At 58.9% G+C, this 27,237-nt stretch overlaps 1 protein-coding gene across 3 annotated transcripts in view; it reads left to right on the forward strand.

Moving 5' to 3' along the window:
* The first annotated feature begins 628 nt into the window (after positions 1–628).
* NOL4L (nucleolar protein 4 like) overlaps positions 629–27,237 on the forward strand; it is a 133,519-nt gene continuing 106,910 nt past the window's right edge. For 2 of the 3 annotated variants that reach the window (XR_014235361.1, XM_082358835.1), the window contains exon 1: positions 731–1,415. Coding sequence is in view for 2 of the 3 variants with exons in the window: in XM_082358835.1 (XP_082214961.1) it covers positions 1,095–1,415 (321 nt within the window). In the remaining variant the exon portion in view is untranslated. Of the gene's footprint in view, positions 1,416–27,237 lie in introns of all 3 variants that reach the window. The other variant, XM_082358839.1, reaches the window with a different exon arrangement.

The raw sequence follows: 27,237 nt of genomic DNA on the forward strand, positions 1-27,237 counted from the left end.
GCCTGAGTGAGGCCACCGGTCAATGTTGACGACTTCTCTGGGGCCTGGCGCTGTCCCAGAGCAGTGGCATTAGCAGAACCAAGACCGGCCAAACTTCGGGGAATTCAGGTGAGGCGAGAGGGGAGGAAGTTTGGGGGCCTCCGAAGGGCGGCGGTTTGGGGTTCCCCAGGGGGGAACACTGCTCCTCTGGCGCCGGGCTCGCAACGGAGAGGTCAGGCCAGTCGCCGAGAGGAAGGGAAGGGGCCCTGCCCTGTACCACCAGCGCCAGGCTAAAATCGGGCGGGGCCGCCCGGGGAGGCAGGGACGCCTGTGGCCGGGCGGGGTCTGCGCCCTACTCCCTGCGAGGCCGCCGGGTCCGGGCTGAGAGCGGCCTGCGAGGCTCGGGGCCAGGCCCGGCCAGAGGGAACTCGGTTCCTGGGCTGGGCACTGCGCGCCTGCGGCTCTTGCCCTACCGGCGGCTGCGGGCGCGGCGGCCCCCGCGCCCCCAGGGGCCGGGCCAGGGCGGGGGCTGGGCCCCGCGGGCGGGCGCGGGAAGGGGGGCGGCGGCGAAGCCTGCGACGCTCTAACAGGTGGGATCCCGCGGCGTGGTGGAGGCGGGCGCGGGAGGAGGAGGAGGAGGAGGAAGAGCAGCGGCAGTGGGAGCCTGAGCAGGACCAGGATGAGCCGCGCGAGCTGACAGCCACCGCCGCCGCCGCCCGCGCCCAGGCTCGGTCTCGCTCTCCGCGCCCGGGGCCGCTCCCCGCCTCCCGCCTCCCCCGGCCGCCCGCGGGGCGGCCCGCCCCCTCTGCACCTCCGGGCCCGGAGCTGCCTCCATCGCTCCTGCATCCCGGCCGGGGGGGAGGAGGAGGCGGAGCAGGAGGCGAGCCGGAGCCGCCGCCGCCAACGCCGCCGCCGCCGCCGCCCGAGCAGGACAGAGCGCGCCGCAGCCCCGCGCGTCCGGCCGCCGCCCGTGCCCATCAAGCAGCCGCGCCGGAGCTACACCGCGGGACAGCCCGGGCCGCGGCGCACCCCGGCTCGGCCCAGCCCAGCCCAGTCCCGGCACCGGGCGGCCCGGCGGCCGGCCCGCCCCCGAGGGCGCCGGGCGCGCCGGGAGGATGCCGAAACCGACGCTGCTGCTGCGCGGGGGCTGGGAGCGCGAGCGCAGCCCCGGGGACTCGGAGCTGGGCCGCCAGTTCCGGGACTGGTGCCTGCGCACCTACGGCGACTCGGCCAAAACCAAGACGGTGACACGCAGCAAATACCAGCGGATCGCCGAGGTCCTGCAGGGCGGCGGCGGGACCGGCGCGGGCAGCGGCCCGGCAGCCGGCGAGAAAGGCAAGTTCCAGTTCTGGGTGCGCTCCAAGGGCTTCCGCCTGGGCAGCGGCCGGGAACCCAAGATGGGCCAAGTGGTGTATGTGCCGGTCAAGACGGGCTCGGTGAGTGCGCGCGCGGCGGCCGCGGGCCGGTCCCGCCGCGGGGCTCGGGGCGGGCGGGGGCGGGGTGGGGGTGTGGATGTGTGTCCGAACGTGTGTCCCTGAGGTTGTCCCTGGGTCTGGCCCGCCCGAGGCGCACGCGTCCCTGCTCACCCGCCAGCCCCAGCCAGCCCGGGCAGCGCTCCGGGTTCGGGGCGTCCCTGCCCCCCTCTGCGCTGCTGCCCGGGCCGTGCCGGGCGGGCTGTCCCGGGCTGCTCACCCCAGCATGTTCCGTTCTCCCGTCCCCTCCCCCCGCCAGCAGGCGGCTGCTCAGAAGCCCGAGCCTCCCCCCGCCCGCCCCGGGGCTGCCTGTCCCGGGCGCCTCGCGCTCCCGCCCCCGGGCCGGCTGGGCGGTGTGGTGTGTGTGTGTGTGTCTGTGTGTGTGTGTGTGTGTGCGTGCGTGTGTGTGTGTGTGTGTGTGTGGAGGGTGGTGCCGCGAGGGCGGGGGGGCAGGGGCAGCCACGGGACGGGGAGTCAGCTCGGCTTCCCAGCGCCAGGGGAGGGGGCCCGCCCGGGCACTGTCTACCCGACCCCACCCGGGGCTGGCCCGGGGAGGGGCAGCCCGAGCCGCAGCCTGGCGCAGGAGCAGCCTCCCGCGGGTGGGTGGGGCGCCCCCTCCGCCCCCTCCGCCCCCCGGGCCCCTCGCTCCCCCCTCCCTGGGACGGGGGCGGCCTGACCTATCCATCCCCTCCCCTCCCCCGTCCCCGGGGCCGGCCCGGTCCGGGCGGGGTGGCGTGGGGGAGGGGACGGGGAACCGCAGCCGCCGACAGGGAGGAGGCGGGCGGCCGGGCGGGGGCGTCCCCTCCGGCCCGGGGCGCCCTGGAGAGGGCGTGCGGCGTGGGCCCCGAGGCTCCCCCGCCGGGACCTCATTGTTCTGCAGCGGGTGGGGGCTGGGGGGGCGGCTGCTCCCGGGGTGCTGCTGAGCTTTGAACTTTCCGTCGCGGAGACCCTCCATTAGTGCGTTCAGCCCCTGGCCCGGCCGGGCCAGGCCAGCCTCCCTCCCTGCCCCCCTCGCTCCCTCCCCGGCCTCGCCCGGCCCGAGCGAGCGAGCGGGGCCGCCCCGCGCCGGCCTCCCTCCCTCCCTCGCTCCCCCGCTCCCCGCTCCGTGCTCCTCCCCCGTCCGGCCCGCCCGCCCCGCGCTCAGCCCAGTCCCCGGCCGGAGCGGGCTCTTCACACACAATTGATTCGGTCGTTACGAAAAGTGCACTTGTCCCCTCCCCCTCCCCCTCCGGCAGCCGCCCGGGCCCGGCCCGCGGGGTGAGGGGGCCGCGAGGGAGGGAGGCGGGAGCCGGGGAGCGGATCCGGAGGCGCCTCCCCCCTCGCCCAGGGGACGGGGCTGCAGGCCGCGGGGAGTGGGGAGCCGTGAGCGCAGAGGGCGGGCGGCCCATCTGCGAGGAGCGCTGATAACCGCGCCGCTGCCGCTGCGGCCGCCAGCGGCCCATCTGCGCCGCTGCCGCCTCCGGCCGGACACAGAGCAGGGGGCCGGGCCGAGGGGCGCGCTGGGGCCGGATTCCCCGGGGGAAGGCTGGGGTAGTGTCCCACCCTGAGCGAGTCGGGGACCTTCCAGCCTAAATCAGTGCTCTCCGCCAAACGCGGGGAGTCTGGGTCATTGTCCCCCCTCCCCCGATCAAGTCAGGGACCCCTCCCCGAGCCCAAATTGGTGCCCACTCTCCCACACGGGGAGTAGGGGTCATTGCTTCTCCCCAGCCTAGGTCAGCCCTCCCCACTCTGCCAGTTGCTAACCCGTCTCGGTTCTCCTCCATCTTGGGCTAGTGCCCCCAGCCTAAGTGTGGTTTTTCGAGGTCAGTGACCCACCAGATGGTTGGCTGGGTCCACACCCCCTACCCTGGGTCATTGCCCTCAGCCATCCAGGCTTCCCAGGTCAGTTAGTGCCCCTCACCCCCATCCCATTCTGGTTATCCCTCCCCAGGGAGCTGGGAGTCTTGGCTCAACCTCCTTCTTGCCTGAGGCAGGAGCCCCCACTCCACCCACTCCTGGAGTTGGGAGGGCAGGTGACCCTCAGACAGGGCAGCTAGCTCACCGGTTCTCTGAGCTGGTCCACCTCTCCCCTAGGGAGTGGGCATCATGGGGCCGTCAGTCCCCCTACCCCTTTAGCCACAGAGCTGTCAAGGCGGAGCAAGTGCACACACACCCACCCAGGCCACATGCAGAAATTGGGTGCTAGGCCTGGGCCCCAGGTCCTGCCAGCCTTCGGATCCTCCATGAGGCCCACGCCGACCCGCTTTGCCTGGCAACAGGGGCCTTGAAAGACTCCACCCTAGCTCCCAGACCAATAATAAGCCCTCCCAAGGGACCACCTGCCTGGGAGGCAGAGAAAGGGAACCCAGGCCTCCCTGCCCAGGCTGCCAGGGGGACGGCAAACACAACAGACGTGCCCTCCTGCGACAGCCCGCCCCTCAAGCTACCCACGCCCACCTGGCTGGCCTGCTGGTCCCCAGGGAGCCCGTTAGTTACCTGCACTCGCCCAGTCAACCGGAGCCAGCGGCAGGAGATGCCCTTAGTCCTGCCACCCCCAGCTCCAAGCGCCTTCCTGGGGCTCAGTTATTATTTTTACATTTCCGTTGTCCTTTCACTGATCGAAGAGGAACAAATCCTGCTGGGAATTCTGGGGCAGCCATGGACTCTTCCTGGGAGGAGCTGAATGGGACCTTCTTTGAAAGGTGCAAAGGACATTCCCTACCTTCACTGGCTTTTACACACACACACAGAGGAAAGTTATCATTGCCTCTGGTGGCAGTTGGGAGATATCCTATAGTTTTGTCCTGGGTGGGTTTTTGTGAAGGTCATTGGGCCACAAACCTTTGTCTGAGACATTTGTTTGGCATCCACAGGCCTTGTGGGGGCACTGGGGCATTGGAGTGGGTTGGACTCAGAGCCTGCTCCCTGGGCACCCAGCTGCTGGGGGTGGGGGTGGGCATAGCTCAGGATCTGATCAAGAAGCCCATGGAGGCTCCAAGCGAGGGCAGGCGGGCAGGCAGAGCAATTTCGGCCAAGAGGGGGTATGGGAGTTGTGTCATGCAGCCGCAGAACAAGGGCCCCCTGCGCCCCTGCGTGGGCTCAGGTCCCCAGGGTGGCCATGGTATGTCATCTCCCTTCCATGTTGCTCTCTGGCTGCCCCCTGCGTGGGCCCCCTTTCCTCTTCCCACAGCCATATGTGGTGCTGCGGTTGGGGCCCTTCCGAGTCCCGGCCGTGGAGGGTCGATGATCTGACACCACTTGTCCCGTCCCATCTGGCCCTGAGCTTTTCTGGGTGTGTGTGACAAAGGCTTAATCTGTCCGGACGGGCCCAGGGCGGAGAGCAGGGCGCGGGGAATTACACTCTGCGGGGCCTCCTGCAGCTGGGGCCCGCTTGGGGGGCGGGGTGGGGCGGGGCGGGGGTCGAGCAGAAGCCAGGGCATGGGGGGGAGAGGCAAGTTGGTCTTCGGTTTGCAGGTTGTCACAGGAAATAGATGTGGAGGCGGAGGGCTGAGGGGAGGAGGGCGGAGTCCTCCACCGGGCAGCACGGGGCGCTCCTGGGGACAAGATCTTTCTGTGACAAGAGCCAGCCGGGCCTCCTGACTGGGCAAAGCCTGGTTAGGATTTATTATTTCTTGCGTTTGGCCTGTTCCGACCTCTGTGGCTGCCAAGCCCGGAGGCGGGGGCCGGGTGGGAAGCAAACCCTTTGCTAGCGAGACCCTCCGATTCCATTCCAGCCTCAGCCCAAAAGTGAACCAACCCCTTTCCTTTTCCTCTGGTCTCTCGGAACAAGGCTGTCCCGGCGCCTGCAAGGGCCACAGGTTATGTCTGGGGTGGGGCCCCGGGCCATCTGTCAACTCCCAGGACCAGGGAGCCCTCAGGGTCCTTGGAGATAGATGTTCTCAGCCCAACTCTACCATCTTCCGGATGGGAAAACTGAGGCCCTGAGAGAGGAAGTTTCCGCTGGTGGGGAGCTAGGCCTGGAACGAAGATCTCTGCGCTCCACTGAGGCTTCTCTGTGGGCCCATCACATGCCAGGAATCCCCCCATTAGAGCCCCGTCCCCCGAGGGGGAAACGCCAGATTGCCAAACTCCACTCTCAGCACCGGGCTTTTGCGAGCCAGACCCCAGGTGTTCCACTGGCCAAATTGACTAATGGTGGTCTTTTCCCAGTTTGCAGACAGTGTTCATTTAGTGGAGAGCATTTTCACAGTCTTCAGCCTTTCTCCCCAGAGCTTTTGTGTAAACCTTTGGCACCTGCGGCCGCTGGTCTGGGCAGGAAATGGCCTCTGACTTAGCACAACATAATATATGCTGTGACCTTCGGTTGAATACCTCAGTATTTCCTACTTTTCTCTAAATTGTCACCATAGTGACCCTTTCTGAGTCACCTACCGTGTGCCTGTCCCTGTGCGTCAGGTTCTCACAGTGGCCCAGAGGTCACTGCTGCTGTCACTGCCATCCTTCAGATGAGTAAACTGAGGCTTAGGGAGGTTTAGAACTTCCCTAAGGCCTCACCGCTGACAGGGCACGCTGAGCTTGGGTGCCGTCTGTACACTCCTCTACTCTGACCCTCTCTGGATGTCTTACAGCCTGATCTGCTTCATAGGGCTTTTTGTGACAAGCTTTCAGTCCATTACACCCTAATCTGAATTAGTGTAGAAGAATCCTCTAGTCAAGATGTCTGTAATCACAGGCTGGTGCTTGAGGCAGGACTGGCTCAGTATATGGTGTCTGGGACTTGCCTGGGGCGTGCAAGGGTGGGTATGGAGTGAGGAGAAGGGAGGAGGCCTATCTTGTCCTGGGTCCTGGGGGCTTTCAGGGAGAAGGTTGGCAATGACATGGGCCCTGTTTGGATTTCTCATGAATGGCAGAAGTGGGCTAATTTGTTAATTAAGCCTCAGTGATTTGGGTGAATGTGGTCTTGGAGTCTCGCAGGGGGGGCGGGGCGCTGCAGTTCGGAGCCTGGGTGATTGCTGGTGGATCAGGCTCTGCCTTCCCGGGGCCACTCCTCCGGATCCTGGGTCACTTTCTGCTGGTGGTGGGGGCAGCATGCCCCGCTCGTCCTTGGGCGAGGCCTGGCATGAACATTCTCTCCTTCGCTACAGGCTGCCTTCCCATCCCTGAGCGTCTGGGAGTCAGGAGGCCCAGTTGGGACCCTAAAAACCCTGCTGGGAGGATGGGGGGTGGGGGCCTGTGGCTGGGGCTGCCCAGGGACAAAGGTCAACGGTCCAACCCAGCCTCAGGCAAACCTGGGCTTCTCCAAGCCAGCTCTTAGCTTAGAGGTTGTGGGACTGATTGAGTACCATGCACATGCACGTGCACTCCTGGGCTAGAGCATGTGTGTGCATGTGGGTGTGCATGCAGGAGTGTGGCTGTGTGGGCCTGAGTGCGCCTGTGCCTGTCCATGTGCAGGCTGGGGATGCTTGTGTGCCCGGGGCAGTGTGTGTGTGTGTGTGTGTGTGTGTGTGTGTGTGTGTGTGTACAGGTGGAGGGGGACTGCATGCTTGTGATTGTGTGTGGTTGTGAGTGGCTGTGTTGGCAGATGTGCAAGCACCTGGGGTGTGGGCATTGGCAGACCACGAGTGTGACTGCGTGTGCATGCCACATGTTCAGGATCCTATTGAAAAACATCCTGTCCTTTGGCAGTGAGGAGCTGACGGGGTGTCCTTCATTATAACCAAGTCAGCCGGAGCTGCTGGTCTGGCCCCTTGCTGCTCCTGGGGTCTCAGCAGCTGCTGAAGCATAGTGTGAGGGAGGGAGTGGACACAAGAGGTGGTGCCATGTCCCTGTCCCCATGATTGTGGCCAAAGCACCTCCTTGTTTCCAGCAGCCTTCCTCCTCCTTCCCCCCTACTCTCTGCTCCACAAGGGCAGCAGGTAAAACTTGTGACCTTTGCCATGGTGGCACTTACCAAGCCCAAAGCTAAGCCCCATGGGGGGGCAGGGTGGGAGAGAGGCTTCTGAACTTGAAGCGAGGGGGCCAGGACCGATCCTAACGCACCCACTTCCTTGCCATGTGACCTCGGGCAAATAGCTTGCTTGACCTCTCCAAGTCTCAGTTTACTCATCTGGAAAATGGGCTCCAAAGCCCCACTTCCAAGAGGCTTGGCAAACTGGAAGAGGCTCTGTTATCATTTCAGGAGGTCACTCTGCCAACCTCTGTCAAAGCCAAGCCTGGGCCCTAGGCCCCAAAACAGGAGAAGGAGCCAAAGGCAGCTGGGAGAGGGCCCACCAAGGCGGGTGGCTTGTTAGAACAAGGACTTCTGAGTCCACTTTCTGCCCCTGGCCCACCCTGACATAGAGAAAAGGTGAAGGGCTTGGGGTGTCAAGCCACAGGGTCCTGGATACAAATCCCAGCTCTGCCCTTCCACCCGTTTGGCCTTAGGATTATCAGCTCCATTTCACAGATGAGAAAACTATCTTCCTCCTAAGACTGGTATAAAGATGAATGCATTAATGCATATAGAGCCTTAAGAATGGAGCAAGTCTTACAAAATGTTAGTTGCTATGTGATCTCACTGAGCCTCAGTTTCCTCATCTGGATTATGGGGATGGAAATGAAATGTCATGGATATTAAGTGGGATAATGGAAATAAAGCCCCCAGCCAAATCCCTGGCATGTAGTTGGTGGGAAGCAACTATTAGTTCCCTAGAGATTGTGTCTGGGTTATTTCTGTGTCTCCAGTGCCACTGGGGGCCTGGTTAATGTTGTACTGAATTACACAGAACACCAGCGAAGTCTTGGTGAGGGCCATAGGTGAGGCATGAGCCGCCAGGGCTGGGGACTTGAAGACTCAGGGTCCCTCTCTGCCCTGGCTGGCTCCTGCCCTGCTCTGAGCCTCAGTTTCCCTAGTCATTGCACAGCGAAGCCTCCTGTGGCGCCTCCTGCCTTTGAATCCCTTCCTGGCGCTGGGGTTGCCCAATCCCAGAACTCAAGGAGGGGTGCTGGAGAGGTGAGAGTGGGGGCTTTACCCAGGCCTGGAGGCACTCGCCAGGTGGGAAGGTAGAAGGGTGAGCTGCCCAGAGGCTTCTCACCACCTGACGCCCCCCACACACCCCTGCCCCAGTCCCTGGCCGGGAGCCTGAGCTCCGGGCTCTGGGCTCTTCCAGAGAACACAGTGAAGCTGGTGTAATGACTGCCCGCCCTGGGGCAGGGGTCTGAGCATATCTCTCATGTTCTCAAGCCCCTGCCATGTGCCAGACACTCCATTTCATTTCATCTCCCCCGGATTCTGTGAGGTAGATGAGAACTTGGCATCAGAGAGGCCAGGGAACCTCCCCGAGCACCACAGTGAGCAAGTGGCAGGGCCTGGGTTCCGTGGCTCTTTGACCCTCTCAGCCCCGGGGCACGGAGGTAGGGGCCCACAGGTGCCCTGGCTCTCCCCACCTCCCCACCCCAGGCTCACAGTGGCCCCTCATCTGAGGACACCCTACAAAACTTCCCAGAGCTCGAGGTAGCCCTCTTACCTGTCTGGACCCAGCCTGGTGGGAGACAGATGCCACCCCTCCCCGTCGCCCACACCTTCACCCTCTCACCTCAACTGCAGCTCCAGGCCCAGCCTGGCCTGGGCAGGCTGCAGGGGGCGGAGAGAGAGAGCACTTGTCCTCTCCCCACAAGGTCAGCGACTCCCGCAGCGTCCAGTCCTCTCGGCCACCCTGGTACTCCGGGTTCCTCAGCCTCAGATGGAGGGACTAAGGCCAAATGCGAAGGAGGGAGCTCCAGGTCCCACAGAGCACCAGGGCTGAGGGTGAGCCCATCTGGTTCCAAAGCCGGGGATCATTCATTCATTCATTCATTCGCTTACTCACTCGCTTGTTTGCTCCTTTCACCACCCTCCGCATCACAGCGGCTCCATCCTTCCCTGGCTCAGGCCACACCTGGGCATCATTTTGGACTCTTTTCTCTTACCACCCCTCCCTCCCCATCCAACCATTTGCAAATTCTGTTGGTTCTACCTTCAAACTACAACTCAAATTTTACCTTCTCACCACCTCCACTGCCTCCAGCCTCGTCCAAGCCTGGAGATGCGTCAGCCTCCCCACTGGGCTCCCTGTGTCCACGCTGCCCCCCTGTAATCCCCTGTGGCTCACACAACCAGCAAATCAGCAAAAGCAAAAAGCAAATCAGATTCTCTCCCTCCCCTGCTCAGAACCCTCTAAGATTCCCGTCTCACTCAAAGCAAGAGCCAGAGTCTTTCCTGAAGCCTACAGACCCTGCATGATCTGGCCCAGCTGCCTGCTGCCCTCACCACCCTCCACCCTCCCCTTGCTCATTCAGTGTCAGCCACACTGGCCTCCTTGCTATTCTAAAAACTACCAAACACGATCCTGCCCCAGGGCCCTTGCACTGACTGTTTCCCCAGTCTGGAACACTCTTCCCCCCAGATCTCTACATGGCTGCTCCCCTCCTCTTTCAGATCTTTGCTCACATGTCACCTCCTCAGAGAAGCCCTCCCTGATCACCCAGCCAGGACCACCTTAGGTTCATTGGACCCTCTCTCTTTCTACTTAATTTTCTCTATAGTCCTTACCACCCTCTGACATTGTGTATGTATTTTACTAGTTTATATATTTAGTATCTTTCTCCCCACAAGGCTATGATCTCTGCCAGGGTAGACCAGCCTGCTTGGTCCACTGCTCTATCCCTAGGGCCCAGAATAGCCCCTGCTCCTAAGGGACTCCCCACTGTGGGGGCAGCAAATGCCTTAGAGCAGGAGTCTGAGAGTCGCCCATGCCTTCTGCACTCAGAGGGCCTCAGGAGCCCCAAGGCCCAGACCCATCCTCCTGCCTGAGGGCGTCCAAGGAGTCCTCAGGGAGGCGACATTTGAGCTGGACCTTGAGCGCCAAAACAAATTGTTCAGCAAGAACAGAACACGGGGAAGCTCACTCCAGGGGGTGGGAATGTGAGCAAGGGCTAGGGGTGGGACAGGTTTTGGGGGGTCAGTGTAGGCTGTGTATGATGGTGACCGGGGCCACCTTCCTGGAGAAGCGGGTTCTACAGAGCATTTCAGATGCGGTGGGGGGTGGGTGAATGGTCAGATCAGCTTGAGAACCACTTGGGGATCCTGAGGGGGATGAGCTGGTGAAATCACTTGGGGCCAAATGGAAGAGAAGGATCTGGAAAGCCACTCAGAGGAGCTGGTGCGTCAGAATCAAGGAGAGCTGGGAGTTCGCAGGAGGGTTTTTAAGTAGAGGGGAGAGAAGGTTAGATTCATGTTTTAGAAGGAGTCTCGGAATGCGAGATGTGGCAAGAGGGAGATGTGTTACAGAGAAGGAAAAACAGGAGGCCGGGAAATAGGCGCGGAGAGAGAAGGCCGGCCTGGGGCGAAGAGGAGGGGCTGGTTCCTTCGTAGGACAAGAGGTTGAGTGTCCGGGGCTGGATGACATGGGGAGGGGAGAGGGGGGCAAGGGAAGCTTGATGGTTGATAGTCACAGTTGACCCAGTATCCTTGGGTGGAAAGAGAGGCGTTTAGGAAACCAGGAACGCAGGCAGACACACACATCTGGGGTGATGGCCCAGGGGCAGGGTCCAGTGGGCGGAACCCAAGAGCTGTCCCCAAGGCTGGTAGCATGTGGCAGTGAGAGGCCATGGAGGAGACCTGGTGACTCAGGTCTCAGTGGGGCCAGCTCAGGAGTCATCATGTTCGTGGGGCCCCCTTCCCAGCTTGGAACCCTCCCCGCCCCGGCTGGGACCTGATGCAGGCTCCTGGGAGGCCTGTGCTTGGTGGATGACTCATCGCTTTCTCGGCATCCCCAGGCTGAGGAAATGTTCAAGGAGACATGGGGCCCTTCCTTTGGCAGGCCAGGCCCTGACTGGATGCTGGCAGGTCGAGAAAAACACACTCGGCCTCAGGCCTTGTCTGAGAGCATCCTGAGTGCGTGTCTCCAAGAGCCCCTGGCTTCCACAATCGCACACATCCTCAACTGCCCTGGGAGGCCATCATGACCCCATTCTACAGGTCAGTGAACCAAGGCACAGCCTCTGCTGGGCACCCAGCTAAGTCACCACTTGGTACTTCAGTTTCTTCATCTTTAAAATGGGCCTGATGATTGTCCCTCCCCTATAGGGTTGTTGGGAAAAACTGAAGGAGGAAATCATGTGATGCTCAAGTAGTGGGATTGTCATTTTCATGAGGATGTGGAGAGGGGTCCGCCCAGGCAACAGGAGCTCTCTACTGGGTAGAGCAGCCATAGGGAAGGCCAGAGGGTAACATAGCCAACAACAGACCTGCATTTGGATCCCAGCTCTGCCACCAGCTCCTGGTTCTGGGCAAATGGCTTGCCTGCTCTGATCCCCTGACCACTTGTATATAAGCGGGTGATGACCCACACCCTGGGGGGTAGTTGGGAAGATGACATAACACCAAGCCTGACAGACAGGCCACCAAGTAGGGGCTGTCGCTCCATCTCAGGGTTCCTCAGAGGATTCCCCCCACCCCAGTGTGAAGATCCCCAAACCAGACAGCTGTTAACCTCCCAAGTGTGCTTCAAGCCCGAACCAAGAGGGAGAGGGGAGGGGAGGCAGCTCAGAGAGTTCAGGCTAGGAAACTCCCTGGGCAATGGGGTCTCTCTGGGAGATCTGGGGGCTGGGACAGGAGCAGAGCAAGGGGCAAAGGATTTTGTGTTGAATGTAAGGCCCCTATAGGTCAGCAGAGGAGTACGGAGTGTGGAGGTAGGGGCTGGGCTGGGTCCAGGCTCTGCCATTTACTGCTGTGCAGTCTTGGGCAGGTCACTTCCCCTCTCTGAGCCTCAGTTTCCTCATCAGTAAAATGGGGTGATAATAGCTGTGGCTCACTATATCCTCCTTCTATACTGTGTTCTATAGTATGTATATACACTATACTGTATACTATATTTTATAATCTAGAAGCATCTGTACAAGGCGTGGCCATAATAAAGCCCTCAATAAAAGGGAGCTATAATTAGGATTATGATTTTGAGCCAATCAATAACCCACGAATCTGTGACAAGGCCATTCAAGCCGTGCGGCTGAGTTGGGCTTTGGAGCTCAGACTGGCCCCAGGTTTGCATTGAGCTGTGACTCACTAGCTGGATGACCTTGAAACAAGTTGCTCTCTGAACCTCAGTTTCCTCCTCTGTAAAATTGGCCCAGTAGTATTCCCCATCTCACAGGGTTGCTGTGGGGAGGTGAAGAGAGACTCCATGTCAAGTGCTCAGCACAGGAAGCAGGAGCTTTTCTGTACTTGCCCCTGTGATGTGGCCAGTGGCAAGTAGAGCTAGGAATTGGGGTCTGGGGCAGGGCCAGTGGATGCTGGAGCAGAGAGGTACAGAAGAGGGAGAGGACAGAGGCAGAAAGGAATATGCAGGGAACTGGAGGGGAGGACTTCTAGGAGGAGGGCTGGTCAGCTGGGTCTGCCCCGAGGATTAACAACCCCCCCACTCCCAGATCTGGATGAGAGAAGGCTTTGATGGAAGCCAGAGGGCAGAGGGAAGGTGCTGAGCCAAAGCAGGTGGGAAGGAGAGACCAGAAGTCTTGCTGGTCCAGTCAGCAGTTGGCTGTCAGGGAATGAGGGCGAGAGGGGCCGTGGGCTTCCCCAAGTCCAGGCTGCCTATTATGGGACTAAGAGTGGGTGTGCTCCCCAGGGTAGAGAACCCTGGGTTCAAATCCTGTCTTACCAACCAGCTGTGCAACTTGGACGCATCTCAACCTCTCTGAGCCTCCATTTCCACATCTGTAAAATGGGGATAGTGATATCGACTACCTTTTAGGGTTGTTGTGGTGATCATTTGAGATACATTCTCAGTCAGTGCCTGCTGCTGAGCAGAAACAATGACAGTCATGACACAGCTAGTATTTGTTGAGTGCTTGCGAAATGCCAGGCGCTCTGCTAAACACATGCACATGCCTCCATGTGCTTGTCCAAACATGGCTACCATTATGATCCTCATCTTTTTTTTTTTTTAATTAATTAATTAATTAATTTATTTTTGGCTGGGTTGGGTCTTCGTTGCTGTGCACGGGCTTTCTCTAGTTACGGCGAGAGGGGGGCTACTCTTTGTTGTGGTGCGCAGGCTTCTCACTGAGGTGGCTTCTCTTATTGCGGAGCATGGGCTCTAGGCGCACGGGCTTCAGTAGTTGTGGCTTGCGGGCTCTAGAGCACAGACTCAGTAGTTGTGGTGCACGGGCTTAGTTGCTCCGCGGCATGTGGGATCTTCCCGGATCAGGGCTCGAACCCCTGTCCCCTGCATTGGCAGGTGGATTCTTAACCACTGCGCCACCAGGGAAGTCCCATGATCCTCTTCTTGCTGATGAGGAAGTTGAGGCTCAGAGAGGTTAAGTAACATGCCTGAGGCCACACAGCTGGTAAGAGGCAGAGCAGGGACTTGAGCCCATGTGGTGGAGAAGTGTCATGTCCTTTACTCCCTAAATCACCCATCCTCTTTGACAGTAAGATGAGGATCATGGGGTCCCCTGTGGTATTACACGGGCTTGGACAGTGGCTCTTCCCAGGATGGGGAGGCAGGCGTGAGTCTGTCTGGCAGAGTGTGCGGACTCTGGAACACACTGCTTAGGCGCAAATGGGATCTACTGGTAGAGTTGACCCTCGGGGGTCACCGAGGGATTCTGTGGTTCGGGGAGGGCCAGGTTGCGGCGTGGAACCCCACGGCCAGCCAGCCAGCAAGCCAGCCAGCCAGCCGGCCAGCCAGCCAGCGTGCTGCACCCAGCTCAGGCTGGGGAGCTTTGTGCCCACCAGCATGACATAAGGCGTGGCTCAACGACCAGGTCACAGGCAGCTGCCAGCAGCCCTGAGAGGGTGTGGGTGGCCACTGCCTGGCCTGGGCGGCACCCACGGAGGCTGGGGAGGAACTCAGGAGGGCTCTTAACGAGGAGGTAAGCCATGAAACAGCAGAGGAGGGGATAGGGCCTCCTAGGATGGGGAAGGGGCGCTGTGGGCAAAGGAGCACAAGAGAAGTTTGTTTTTAAGGTAATACACACACCTGACTTAACGCAACAACCACCAAACAGCAGCCTCCAAACAGCGAGAAGTGCCCAGCCCACCCCTCCACCTAGTTCCCCTGCCCAGAGGGGTCCAGTCCCTTATGTGTCTTCCCTGATATACTTGGCTCTGGAGCTGGCCTACCTGGGTTTGAATCCTGAACCTGCCATATACTCGCTGTGTGACTTGGGCAAGTTACTCCACCTCTCTGTGCCTCGGTTTCTACATCTAAAAAGTGGGGGTGATAGGTAATAGGAACTGCTTCTCTGGACTGTTGTGAGGACCAGGCTCCTAAAGCCTAGCAGAGGGCAGGGCCCATGGCTGTGTGCTCCGGGAGCACAGGCTGTCTCTGCTGCTGTTGCTGTTACTATTACCGCTGTGATTACTGTTGTGCAAGTGTAGTTACGCACACTGGGTGTGCAGTTTAAATGCCCAGCTCCCCTGGCAGGTCCTGAAGGTCAGTTTTCATTGCTTCTGCCCATTTAGGAAGAGGCAGAGGTGAGAGGTCAGCCCAGAGGTCATCCCAATGGTCCTGCATATTGAGACAAGCCTCTGATGTGGAGGGACTTTACGTCATCGGCTGGACCCCCGGAACTAGCCACCAACCCATGCAGGGCTTGTGGTTCAGGGACTCCATCTCCTGCCCCTGTGCTGGAGACATGAGGTGGCGGCGGGGACAGGAAGGAGGAAGGGGCTGTGGAGAGAGCCCTGGGCCAGGCTCCAGAAGATGGGGATTCTGCCACTTCTCACCCCTAAGGTTCTTGAAAAAGTTCCCAGCTCCAAGCCTTGGTTTCCTTATCAGGAAGGTGGTACCAGGCTGCGGTGAGGAGCCAGGGCAACGCCTCAGATGTGATGTACCATTGGGCTGTTGATAAGAACACCACCTTCAGGTTTCTGCCCGCAGGGGATTTACAAGTGAGTTGATGGTGTCATTGATAAGATCCCAATTTGGGAGGTATTAAAGTGCTGCTTAGTAGCTGAGTGACCTTGGGGAAATTAATTAACTCTCTGGGCCTCAGTTTCCTCCTCTGTAAAATGGGCATAGCAATAGAACCTGCTCTGTGGGGTTGTTGGTAAGAAACGGAGGCAGGGGTCTGGCTCACAGTAAGACTCTGTGATTGGCAGAGCCTTGCAGTTATTTTAAGGAACTCAGACAAAGGTGAGAAACCACCAGCAAACAATACAGGGGTGCAGGCAATCCATTCATTCACCTATTCAATCAGCAAACTTTGATTGGCACCTGCTGTGTACCAGGTCCTGTTCATTCATTCCACAAAGATTTACTGAGCACCTACTATGTGTCAGGAGTGGTGAATAGGACAGATTTGATCTCTGCCCTCCCAGAGCTGGGAGTTCCAGGTACCTCCACTAGCTGCTGGCCAGGGGGCACCTAGGGCCTGACGTGTCATCCAGCTGGTTGGCTCAGGCAGCTGGGCCCCTGTCCCCATTGTGGTGGACTTGCTGAGCTCAAGGGGGCCACTTCTGCCTGGTGTCCCCAAGCTAGCCCTGCTGCCCCCACGTCTGGCTCCTCTGACTCCCCCTTTCCCAGAGAAGTAGAACTCGGGGGGGTGGGGGAGTGTGAAGGGCCTTTTTCTTCAGCCCCTCCCACCCCAGTTCTTGTCACCCCCTCCCCAGCAACAACACTCATTGTCCTTCCTATTTTCTCCTCTTTACACAGCGGCCAAAGCGCAGTATTAAAAATGTAAACCTGACCATGTTCCTTCTCTGCTCAAACCCTTCTGTGGGTCCCAATCACTGTCTGAGCAAAAGCCACCAAGACCCACAAGCCCCAGCTCTGCCCCTCTCCACCTTCTGGGCTTCTGCTCACTGCCCTTCGGCCACACTAGCCTCCAGGCTGTCCCCCAGCCCTCACTGGGCCCTGCTGACATGTCACCTCCTCAGTGAGGCCCTCCCTGACTGCTTTTCCAAAACGCCCTTTATTCCGCATCACTCTCAAGCCCCTTGCTCCAACTATGAAGCGCTTATCAATAACTGACTAATGCTGTATTTTGTGTGTGTTCCTCTGGGCTCCACGAGGACAGGGGTATGTGCTCTCTTGCTCCCTGCTGCATTCCCTGGTGCATTCATTCACCGATTTACTGAGCACACTTTGATTGGCACCTGCCGTGTACCAGGTCCTGTTCATTCATTCCACAAAGATTTACTGAGCACCTACTATGTACCGGGAGTGGCGAATAGGACAGACTTGATCTCTGCAGGTCCCAGGGACCCCCTGCTAGCACCTGGTGCATGGTATGCACTCAGAAAATATTTGTTAAATGAATGCCTCTAACCTTTTCATTCTCCTCTTTGTGCCTCAGTTTCCTCCTCTGCAAAATGGGGGACCAGGGCTGTTATGGGGCCTACATGAGGGCTGGTTTGCTGGCCAGGATCCCATCAAGGGCTGTCTGACCCACCCAACAAGCAGGCTTCTCCAGTCCTAGGGCTGAGAGAGCCAGAGGAAGGCTGGCAGGGTCAGCAGGTGGTCAGGGAAGGCTCCAAGCCCCACATGGAGGCGTCTGGACTTATCCTGGCCATGTTGGGAAGCCTAGGTGGGGCAGGGACACAGCTGTGGGAAGAGGGGAAGAGAAGCTGGCCTGAAAGGCGGTCTGGGGCTGAGGAGATGTGGCTGGGTGGTCCCTTAATGGGGCCCCAGAATGCCAGCTCTCAGGTGGTGGGAGTGACTGAGTATTACAGAGCAGGGGAACATGGGGAGGGAGGCTTTTAGGGAACCGAGTCTGGTCCAATGTGAGCAGAGACTGGAGTCGGAGGCCCAGGGAAGCTCTGGGTTCTAGGGCACAACAGCCCAAATGGGAGCAGAAGCTACAGAAATGAGGAGGAGGGGGCTGGTGGGGGCTGGAGGAATGGATCCAACAGTCTCCTCCTTGTATTAGCTGCTTTGTTCTCCATAAAAGCCTCTTCATCATTCATTTATCCATTCACTCATTTACTCATTGACAACTTGGAGAGAACCTCCTGGGGTGCAGTGGTGAGCCTCACAGATGTGGCTCTTGCCCTGGCAGAGCTCAGGATGCACTGTGGGAGACAGATGCTACAGGACATGGTGATAGCAGTGGTGGTTGTGATGATGATGACGGTGATGGTGGTGGTGGTGGTGGTAGTGATGGTGGTGGTAGCGGTGGTGAGGATGGTTGTGGTGATGGTGATGGTGGTGGTACTGGTGATGGTGGTGACGATGGTGGTGACGATGCTGGTGGTGATAACGGTGATAGTGATGGTGAGGTGGGTGGTGTGTCAGCTACCATTTATTGAGTGCCCACTGGATGCTGGGCTGCTCTAAATGCTTCCTGTGTGTTTGCGCTCTGGGCTCCTGCAACCACCCCGTGAGGCACTGAGATCTTACTCAGCTTGCCTGAGGCCCCCTGTGAACCAAGGGCGGCACCGGATGTGAACCCAGGCAGGCAGGCTGACCAGCAGCTGCTCCTAGCCATGGCCACCTGCCACTTCCAGCAGGCAGCTCCCCCTCACTGTGATCACTGTCAGGTCCCTTTCTTGCCTCCTGAACCCAGCACCTAGCACGGGGCCCAGTGCTAGGGAGAGCGCATGAGTTGGACTTGCCTGAACAAGGTTGGAGGTCAGGCTTTGCCCCAGCAAGCTTGGGCAAATGATGGCCTGGCTCCTCTGCCCTCAGCACCTCATTTGTGAACGGGAAGAACCTCCAGGGAGGCCGCCAGAAGGTCAAGGAACCCCAGCCCTCACTGGAGCAGTTGATGTTTCCAGGGGGAGACCCCATTCCCTAATCAGGAGGCAAGAGAGAAAGACTCAGTTCGGAGTCTGCCTCCAGGTGTGGGATGAGGAGGGGCACGTGGGGAGCCAGGGGCCCCTGGATGGATGAACACTCTGTACACACACACCCACTTGTTGCTTCCCCTGTGCAGGCCCCAGGGGAGGGGCTGTTCTTCTCCCACCCGCTGCTGACTCCCCTGCCTCTGGGACCCAGGCTCCTACACCCCCAGTTCTAGCAAACCCAAGTAATCCCATGACAGTGAAGAGAGGGGACAGAAGGTGGGTGCTGGGAGCAGAAGGGCTGGACACAGATGCTGCCTCTGCGCTCCCTGTGTAGCCTAGGGCCCACCGCTGTCCCTCTCTGGGCCTCAGTTTTATCCATTTGTTCAAATATATACAGAGCAGGTGCTCTGTGCCAGGCACTATGCCAGGCTCTGGAGACACAAATGAAAACCTCTGCCCTCGGAGAGCTGACATTCTAGTGGAGACTGACACTACGTAATAAACAAGGAAAGCTCCCAGCTTATCACATGCTGGCAAATGCTTTGGAGAAAAATCAAGCAGAGTGGGGTTAATCGGAGGTGCTGGAGTGGGAGATAATGGAATTTTAATCAGAGCGTCAGAGAGGGCCTCACTGGGAAGGTGACATTTTGAGCAAAGCCCTGAAGGAGGTGCAGGAGCAAGTTAGGCAGGTATCTGATGGAAAAGCATTCCAGGTAGAGGGAACAGTAAGTGCAAAGGCCGTGAGGCAGGAGTATGTCTGGAGGATTTGAGGAAGAGTGAGGAGGCCAGTGTCCACAGCTCCCCCCACCCCCTGTATTTGGGAATCAAAAGACCACATTTTACCTCTCAGGACCTTAGGCCCCAGGACACAATTATTTCTGAGCCCCCGCAGCCCATCCTGGGGAGCGCTGGTGATGCCAGCCTCCTGGATGGGGCTGGGGCAGGGGCCTTGCTGCCTGTTTCTTCAACCCAAAAGGTGAATTTTAAGGCCTGTGAGGGCTTAGAAAAGAGAACGCTATGCTCCTCGTCGCTCCACATGACTGACAATCAGACGGCCCTGGGTTCAAATCCTGAGTCCGCTGCTTTGCGGCTATGTGACCTTAGGCAAATCCTTCTCTGCGCCTCAGTGTCTTCATCTGCAGAATGAGGCTACAGTGTCTGTCTGTCAGGGTTGATGGGATGGGACTTGCAGGAAACACACCTGGAAGCACGTGTATAAGTGCCCAGCCTTGGGCCTTCCTGGAGGAGGTGCTCAATATATGTTTAAAGCCAGACCTAACATTTATATGATTTCAAACTGTTTTCACAGCTGTTGGGAATTTGTCGTATTACTTCAGTCTTCTAAGAACTCCATGAGGAAAAGGGGGCAGGAAATAATAGCCCTGACTTAGAGAGGGGTAGACTGAGGCCTGAAGAGGGTGACTTGCCCAAGGTCACAGTGAGGCAGGGCTGATGGAGGGCTAAGACATGGGTCTCCTGGCTCAGGGAAGCCTGGGAGCCAAGGGAGTGGAGATTGTGCAGAGCCCGCCCATCCCACCCCCCACCACACCACGAGTGTGTGTGTGTGTGTGTGTGTGTGTGTGTGTGTGTGTGTGTGCGCGCGCGCACGCACGCGCACATGCGCACACATCACCCGCACCAAGCAACAATAGCGACTTTCAGATTTGTGGTCCCCGAGCAGGTTTTGTAAGGCATGGCTTGGTGGGTCGGGAGGTCTGTTGTAAGGATGTTGAAAGGCCCAGAGCATGGGGAAGCTCAGGCCACAGGCGGGCGGAGTCGGGCAGGTCCTTGAGAAGAGGAAGAGGTCTGGGCTCATGTGATTGTCCACTCGGCCTGTCTGTCCATCCGGTGTCTGGCCTTCCTGGGCAGGGCCGGCTGGGTCTCCAGGTTGGACTCTGAGCAGCCTGGCCCCCAGTGCTTTGTTGTCCAGACGCCCGACCTGATCAGCCTCTGAGCATCAGGACAGCCTGGGGAGGGAGGAACGGGGTTGGGGGGGTTGCATTACGAATGAGGAAGCCAAGCTTCAGGGAGGGGTGTGCCCAGCTGGTGGGGGGAGCCAGGGTTTGGACCCAGGTGTGCCTGACCTAGCCCCAGCGCTGGCCATTCCTGGTCACAGCTCAGGCAGGGACTGGCAGGCAGGCTTTGTGCAGGGGGACCCCTTCCTCCCTTGGCCCACCTTCTTGGCCACAGTCTGGCCTCCTAACCCTTGATGGAGGGCCCTGCAGACCAGTCGTTCTCTGCTCTTTAGTTGCTGCAGCCTCAACCTTCATCTCGTGGGGCTCAAGGCCGCGGGTTCTAGCCCCACCCTGCATCAGCTCACTGTGGGCACTGGACTCACCATCTGACCCTTTGCAGGGGACGTCAGGGAGCCCATCCTTATTTAGTGCCTTTAAGACCCCAGACAGCCTTTGCCCAGTGCCCACACAGCTCAGGGGTTCCTAGGCCCGTTTTTTTTTTTTTTTTTTTTAATTTATTTATTTTTTGTTTATTTATTTTTGGCTGCGTTGGGTCTTCATTGCTGCGCGTGGGCTTTCTCTAGTTGCAGGGAGTGGGGGCTACTCTTGCGGTGCGCAGGCTTCTCATGGCAGTGGCTTCTCTTGTTGCAGAGCACGGGTTCTAGGCACGCAGGCTCAGTAGTTGTGGCACACGGGCTCAGTAGTTGTGGCTCACGGGCTCTAGAGCGCAGGCTCAGTAGTTGTGGCGCACGGGCTTAGTTGCTCCGCGGCATGTGGGATCTTCCTGGTCCAGGGCTCGGACCCGTGTCCCCTGTATTGGCAGGCGGATTCTTAACCACTGCGCCACCAGGGAAGCCCCCCTAGGCCCATTTTCTAGATGAAGAAACTGAGGCACAAAGAGGAAAGGTTATGTCCTGAAACACACGGGCCATGAGAGCAGAGCTGGGAGTCCAAAGCCCATGCTTTTTCTATAATGTAGCCTCCTGCCCTCCGTTTCTTCAGTGGCAAAATGGGAGACCGGAACTGGACGACCTCAATTTAGAGCAGGGTGGAAACAGCACAAACTGTAGTGTGAGACAGGCTGAATGTGCATCCTGGCCCCTTCACTTCTTAGCGGGGTGGCCTTGGCTAGTCGCTTCCTCTCCCCATGCCTCAGTTTTCTCACCTGTAAATCGGGCTGAGAGCAGTATCGCCCCTCGAGCTGCCGTGAGGTCCAGGGAGCAGCCATGCCGATTGCCCAGAGAGCGAGGGGCGCGCACAGGGGTGGCGGGTTTTGAAATTGCTGAGCTTCCTGTCCACCCCTCCCTGCAGTGCTTGAAAGGATGGCTGGGGCCATGTTAATGCTCACTTTTGCTCTTCCTGGGGGGGTGGCCGGGTGACCCAGACTGGATGGGGACTCTGTGTGGATGTGTCCTGCTGACAGCAGACATCCAGGGAGCCTGCTGTGGTGGTGGCGAGTGGCGGGTAGTCTTGGGACATGGATGTGAGGCCAGCTTAGGCTGCGCCGGGCAGCCAAGGATGCCTTTGTGCCCTTTGTCGCCTCTTGTGCAGATTACGAGTACCTTTCCTGCTCCTGCAAGCTCGGCCTTTCCTGGGAGAATTGCTCCAAAGCAGCCACAGAGCAAGCAGAAGCCGCCTAGCTAATTAGCAGGTGGCCGCCGGGGACACGCTCAGGACCTGGTGGCTGGAATTGGGGCTACAGCTGCCTGAGGCTAGTGTCAGCTCGGCTGGGAGGCCAGGCGATGTCCTGGGCTCCGGGACATCATGGCCTTTAGATCATGGGGTTCAGATCCTGGCTCTGTGGCTTTTTGGCTGGGTGACCTGCGTAAGGCGCTTTGCCTCTCTGGGTGGCAGTTTCCTCATCTTGAACTTTAGATTGTGTGAGTTTGGGGCCCGGAACCTCAGTGTAATCAGCGAGTCATGTTACTACTGTCACTGCCTTGGGCCTGTGCTGGCCCAGGTGGCGAATACAAGGAGTGCAAGCCCAGCCATAACCCTTGGGGACAATGTAGTGCTACCTCAGTGTCACAGGCAGCTGGAGAAGCCCAGCTAGGCCTTAGGCCTTTAGCAAGAGAGAAGCTTAATCTCTCAGAGCCTGAGCCTCTTTTTGTTCCCTTAAGCGATGGAATAATTGAGATACTGTGTGGTCATGTGCCTAGAACAGGGCCTAACAAAGGTGGAGCTCCTTCCCCCTCTTCCTCCTCCCTCCCCCTCCCCTTTCTCCTCCTCCCCCTGTCTCTCCCTCCCCCCACCCCTTCCCTTTCTCCCTCCCCCATCTCTCCCTCCCTCCCCAGGCCTCAGGAACACACAGGAGGGGGGCAGCAGCAACTCCTGTGGGAAAATTGGGAAAATTGGATTGAAGGGCTGCCTGTCTTGGGGTGGTCAGGAAAAGGCTCCAGAGGAGGGAGGGTCTGAACGGAGGGTCTGAACGGGACTCAGCGGGCCAGGGGGCTGCTGAGCAGCCTGGGGACAGTGCGGTGGGGGTTCTGTGTGAGCAGAGGAGTGGAACGCAAATGGATAGACAGCCTGCTCTGGGGCCATGAGGCTGTAAGGCTGGTGGCCCAGGACATCGGCTGCAGCCGGGCACTGTGGCAGGTTGAGGCGAGGCAGAGATTCGGGAGATAGATAGGGTCTGACTGTGTGGCCTTGGGTGCCAAGCCAGGTGCACTCTCCCCTCGGGGCCCAGATTCCATGGAGGAGATCTTCCGGGCCTATGGGACAGAGGGGTGTTGGTGAACAGAGCACAGGAGAAGGGGTCCCTGGCTTGGCCTGGGGAGTGCTGGGCTGGGAAGCCTTTCTGGAAGAGCGTACCTTAGGGCCAAGACTCAGCAAGGAGCCGAGTTGGAGGGTGGGTATCCCAGGCAGAGGAGACAGCCTTGCAGAGGCACGAAGCACACTTCAAAGCTGGGGTGAGTAGGGCCACATCACAGAGATCTCAAATGCCCAGCGAACGAGCCTGGGTTTTATCCAGGCACTGGGGAGACAAGGAAGGTTTGAGGCAGGCAGCCTTGAGATCTGATTTGCAAAGTCAAGGTGCAGCCCCCTTAGTCAGGGAGGTTTAGATAGTGGTTGTTCAAACTGGAAACCTGACAGGGGTGGAAGTCAGCCTGGCCTCTTATCTTCCGGGGTGTCCGACCTGGGCAAACCCCATCCCTTCGGGAACCTCGGCTTCTGTGTGTGTCCGAGGGGGCTGTAGACCTCCTGCCTCCCTGAATGCTTGGGATGAGCATGAAATCGTCCTTATGATATGCCTGGGGCCGGGCACCCTGAGGCATCTCAGCAAAAAGTTCCCTGTGATCTTTCATCGAGCACTCGCTATGTGCTAGGTATTTTATAGAGGTTATATATCATTGCATTCTCACAACTGCCCTTTTAGGCAGCCCCTCCCCATTCATCGAGGAGGAAACTGAGGCACAGAGAAGAGAAATGATTTGCCCAAGGGGCAGAGCTGGAATTGAGCCCAGGCTGGTCTGGCCCCAGAGTCCTTGCTCTTAGCTCCTCCACACCCCTGTTCCCAAGTGGGGCCCTGGCTGGGGCATGGCCCAGTCCCCAGCCGGTTCCCCCAGCGCCCAGTTAATCCCCCGTCAGGGCCCACCAGCACGAGAGCCAATTAGTGCCTGCTGTGCGGGGGCACCACACCTGTCCCCCTGCCCTGGGCCCCCCAGAGGCCCAGCCCTGCCCGGATCTCTTCGGGAACCACCCTCAGCTCTAGAAGCTGATGCTTCCAGTATTGCACCATTTAGAAGAAGGACTGAGGATCATTTTTTTGTCAGAGAAGCTGGGAGAAATAAAGCCAGTGAGAGAAGCATCCCGGCATCAGGATTTTTCCAAGCCTTGGCTGGGCCGCCCACAGAGCTCGGTCTCCCCCGCCCACAGAGCTCGGTCTCCCCCGCCACAGGCTCTCCTGTCTCTCCCGCATCTGCCTCCCTCTCCCCAACCTGGGGCCCTGGCCCCCCTGTGGGTCCCCCATGATGGGGGCTGCTGGTGGCATTGGCTGCAGCTTCTCACCTGCGTGCCGGGTCTGGCTCCAGCGAGAAAGGAGGAGGAAAGAAAGGTCCTTGAGATGGTGACAAAGGTCTGAGTGTGGGCCGCCAGAGCAGCCTGTTTCCAGGCAACTGCTCTACCCCGGGCTCCCCGCGGTGGCAGGCACATCCGTCATGCCGCTGCTCGGCTCAGCGAGGGAGCTTGGGCGGCCCCAGCAGCCCGGGCACGCAGCCCACGGCCCCCAAGCTCCAGCCCTGCTGGGGACATGAGGCCCCTCTGGCAGGGGCTGGAGGAGAAAGTACAGCGTTGTCATGGCTACTGCTGGCCAAGCACCTACTGGGTGCCCAGCCGTAGGCCTGGTGCACACAGGGCAGAGCTCCCACTCATTAGTCTGTCCATCCCACCGTCCATCCATCCATCCCTCTATCCATCCATTCGGGATAGAACGGTGGTGTATTGTGCAGGCTCCAGATGGCTGGGTCGAAACCCTACTTGCTGTTTGATCTTGGTCACGTTACTCTACTTTGCCAGGCCTCGGTTTTTTCGTCTGTAAAATGGTCACAATAATAGTTCTTACTTCATAGTGTTGTTGTGAGGATTAATTGACTTAATATAGACAATGCCCTAGGCACACTGCCTGGCACATGTTAAATGGTCAATAAAGACGAATTGTTGTGTCCACTATTATTATTAATTAATTATTTGTAAAGAGACAATCAGGGCAGTGGGAAGCATATGGGCTTTTGCAATCAGATAGGTCTGGGTAGGGTTTGTTTGCCGCACTTCCAACTGTACGACCTTAGACAAGTCATTTTGCCTCTCAGAACCTCAGTTGCCTCTTGGCTAAATTGGGGAGATAATTAATAGCTATCTCCATACCTGTTCTCTTCCGGGCAGGTTCGAAGCCCTGTCTCTTATTGGGAGGATCAGTGATGCGTGTGCCCAGGGCCCCACCCTGACAGCACTCAGTACCGAGAGTGGTCATTATTCAACAGACCTGGATTGGCGCCTGCTGGGTGCCTGCGTGGGGGCAGGGAGAGGAGCCAGACCTGCCAGGCTGTGCCCTCGCCAGCCCCCCACCCACCTGATTTCTGGGCTGCTCGGCCCTGCAGGACTGCCCTGCTTCCCGCCCGTCATTCTGATTGCTCCAGCTTCTGCCCTTGGGGCTCCTCATCCTTCCTTCCACCTCCTTTTTGAAAACAACCTCTGCCAGTGCCCCCAGCCCGGGCCCTGGAGGGAGAGGAGGAGAAGAAGGAGGAGGAGGAGGCGGCAGCAGCCCAAGTGCCAGGGGATCGGGCACGCTGCCGGCCTTTGTCTGGGCTGTCCGGCGGCCGAGGCTCAGTCCCCCGGGGCAGGCCACGTTGCCCGCCGGCTGGCGGCTCAGGGAAGGCTGTGTGGGCGGTGGGCCTGGGCAGGCCTGGGCTGGCAGCGGCCCCCTGGGACAGCCTGGCCCACTCAGGCGGGAGGGAGACCCAAGCCTGGGAGGAGAGTGGGATCAGGCTGGTGCTCCCCGTGGCAGCCAGGTTGGGGGTGACTTTATCCTTCTGGGGCCCACTACAGAAAGGTCTCCACACCTCCTATGTGCCAGGAACAGTGGTGGTAGCAGCTGGGCCCTCAGAACAAGGCCACACAGTCCAGTGCTAGATCCTGACAGCCTGAGTTCAAATCCCTGTTCTGCTATTTGACAGCCGGCTGGCCCCGGCAAATACCCACTCCTTTCTAGGCCTCCAAAATAAACATGACACTAGCCCTACCTCAAGTTCTTAGAGCGGTCGAAAAAAGCACCCAGCAAGTGTTGCTGCACTGTTGTTGACTACGCTCTTGAGAGGAAGGGCTGAACATTTGCTGAACTCCTACTGTGTGTTAGATCCACTGGAGAGATGATCAATTTCAAGAACCATTTACTGAGTACCTACTCTATGCCAGTATCTAGGCTGGGCGTTGGGGATACACAGATGAAAGACCTGGGGGAAGGGGTGTTGGGGAGAGAAGGATAAGGAAGGAAGAGGAAGTGATGTATGCGGTCCTACTGCGAGCCAGGCTCTTTGCTGAGTGCCGGGAATCCAGAGAGGAGCAGAGTGGCCCCTGCCCTTGTGGCAGGGAAGGGCATGGAAATCTGGAAACTGATGATTATGACCTGGGATCAGTGCTGTGATGTGGGATGCCCTGGGGGCTGCCAACCCAGCCTTGGGAGTCCGGGAAGGCTTCCTGGAGGAGGTGACCCAGAACCTTGGCCTTGTGGTCCACCTTATCAAGTCCCCTCTGTAATAGCCCTGTCATGTTGTGGTCTGGGCTCAGTTTAAACATGTCCAGGGACAGGAGACTCACTACCCAAGGAGGAATATACTTTTTCCATTTGCAATGAGCTGACCTTCCCTTGGACCCATTCACAGCTCTCCCGCCGCTCCCCTTCTGGTCTAGGCTGCAGCAGCTTCTGCGTCATTCTCCTGCTCCCCCTCTCGCCCCTCCGGTCCATTCTCCACCCAGCAGCCAGAACAATCTTCTGAAACATAAATCAGACAATATCACTCCTAGCCTAAAACCCTTCAGTGGCTCCCCAGGGGCTCTTAGGACAAAGACCAGACGCCATACCGCAGCCTGAAAGGCCCAGGCGGGCCAGCACAGCTGACCTTCCAGCCTCCCCAGGCTGCGGACAGGGCCACGTCCAGGCCAGATCCTCCACCTGCCCACGCAGCCTCTTGAGGGTGCACGGGTGAAGTTAATGCAAACAGAGCCCCCTGATTGTGACTGTCAGGTACAGGCCAGTGGGGTGGTGACATGCCCAGCCTGGCAGTGCCATCTCAGCACACAGTCCCTTTCCAGCTCTGTGCCTCGGTTTCCCCATCAGCAAAACAAAGGGACTGCCTGGGTGGTGCCCTGGAGAGTCTCATTCAAAGCGCTGGGCCACTGGGGCTCTCATGAGCTAACCCCCCACCCCTCACCCCATGGCTCCCATGATGGACTATTTCCTGCCCTCCCCAGATCTGATCCAAAGAAGAGACTAGCAAATCAGCATTAGGTTAGGACATGGATTTCAATAGCTCACTTGATCCCGAGGAGACACTGAGGCCCATAAGGTAAAAGGACTCTTACTCAGGTCACCCTGTAGTAACCAAGCCGCTCTGGCCAGTGTCAGTTATCTGCAGTCATGGCAGAAGGG

This window comes from Balaenoptera borealis, assembly GCF_965194805.1.
Source record: "Balaenoptera borealis genome assembly, chromosome: 16".
In the NCBI taxonomy this organism is placed as follows: domain Eukaryota; kingdom Metazoa; phylum Chordata; class Mammalia; order Artiodactyla; family Balaenopteridae; genus Balaenoptera; species Balaenoptera borealis.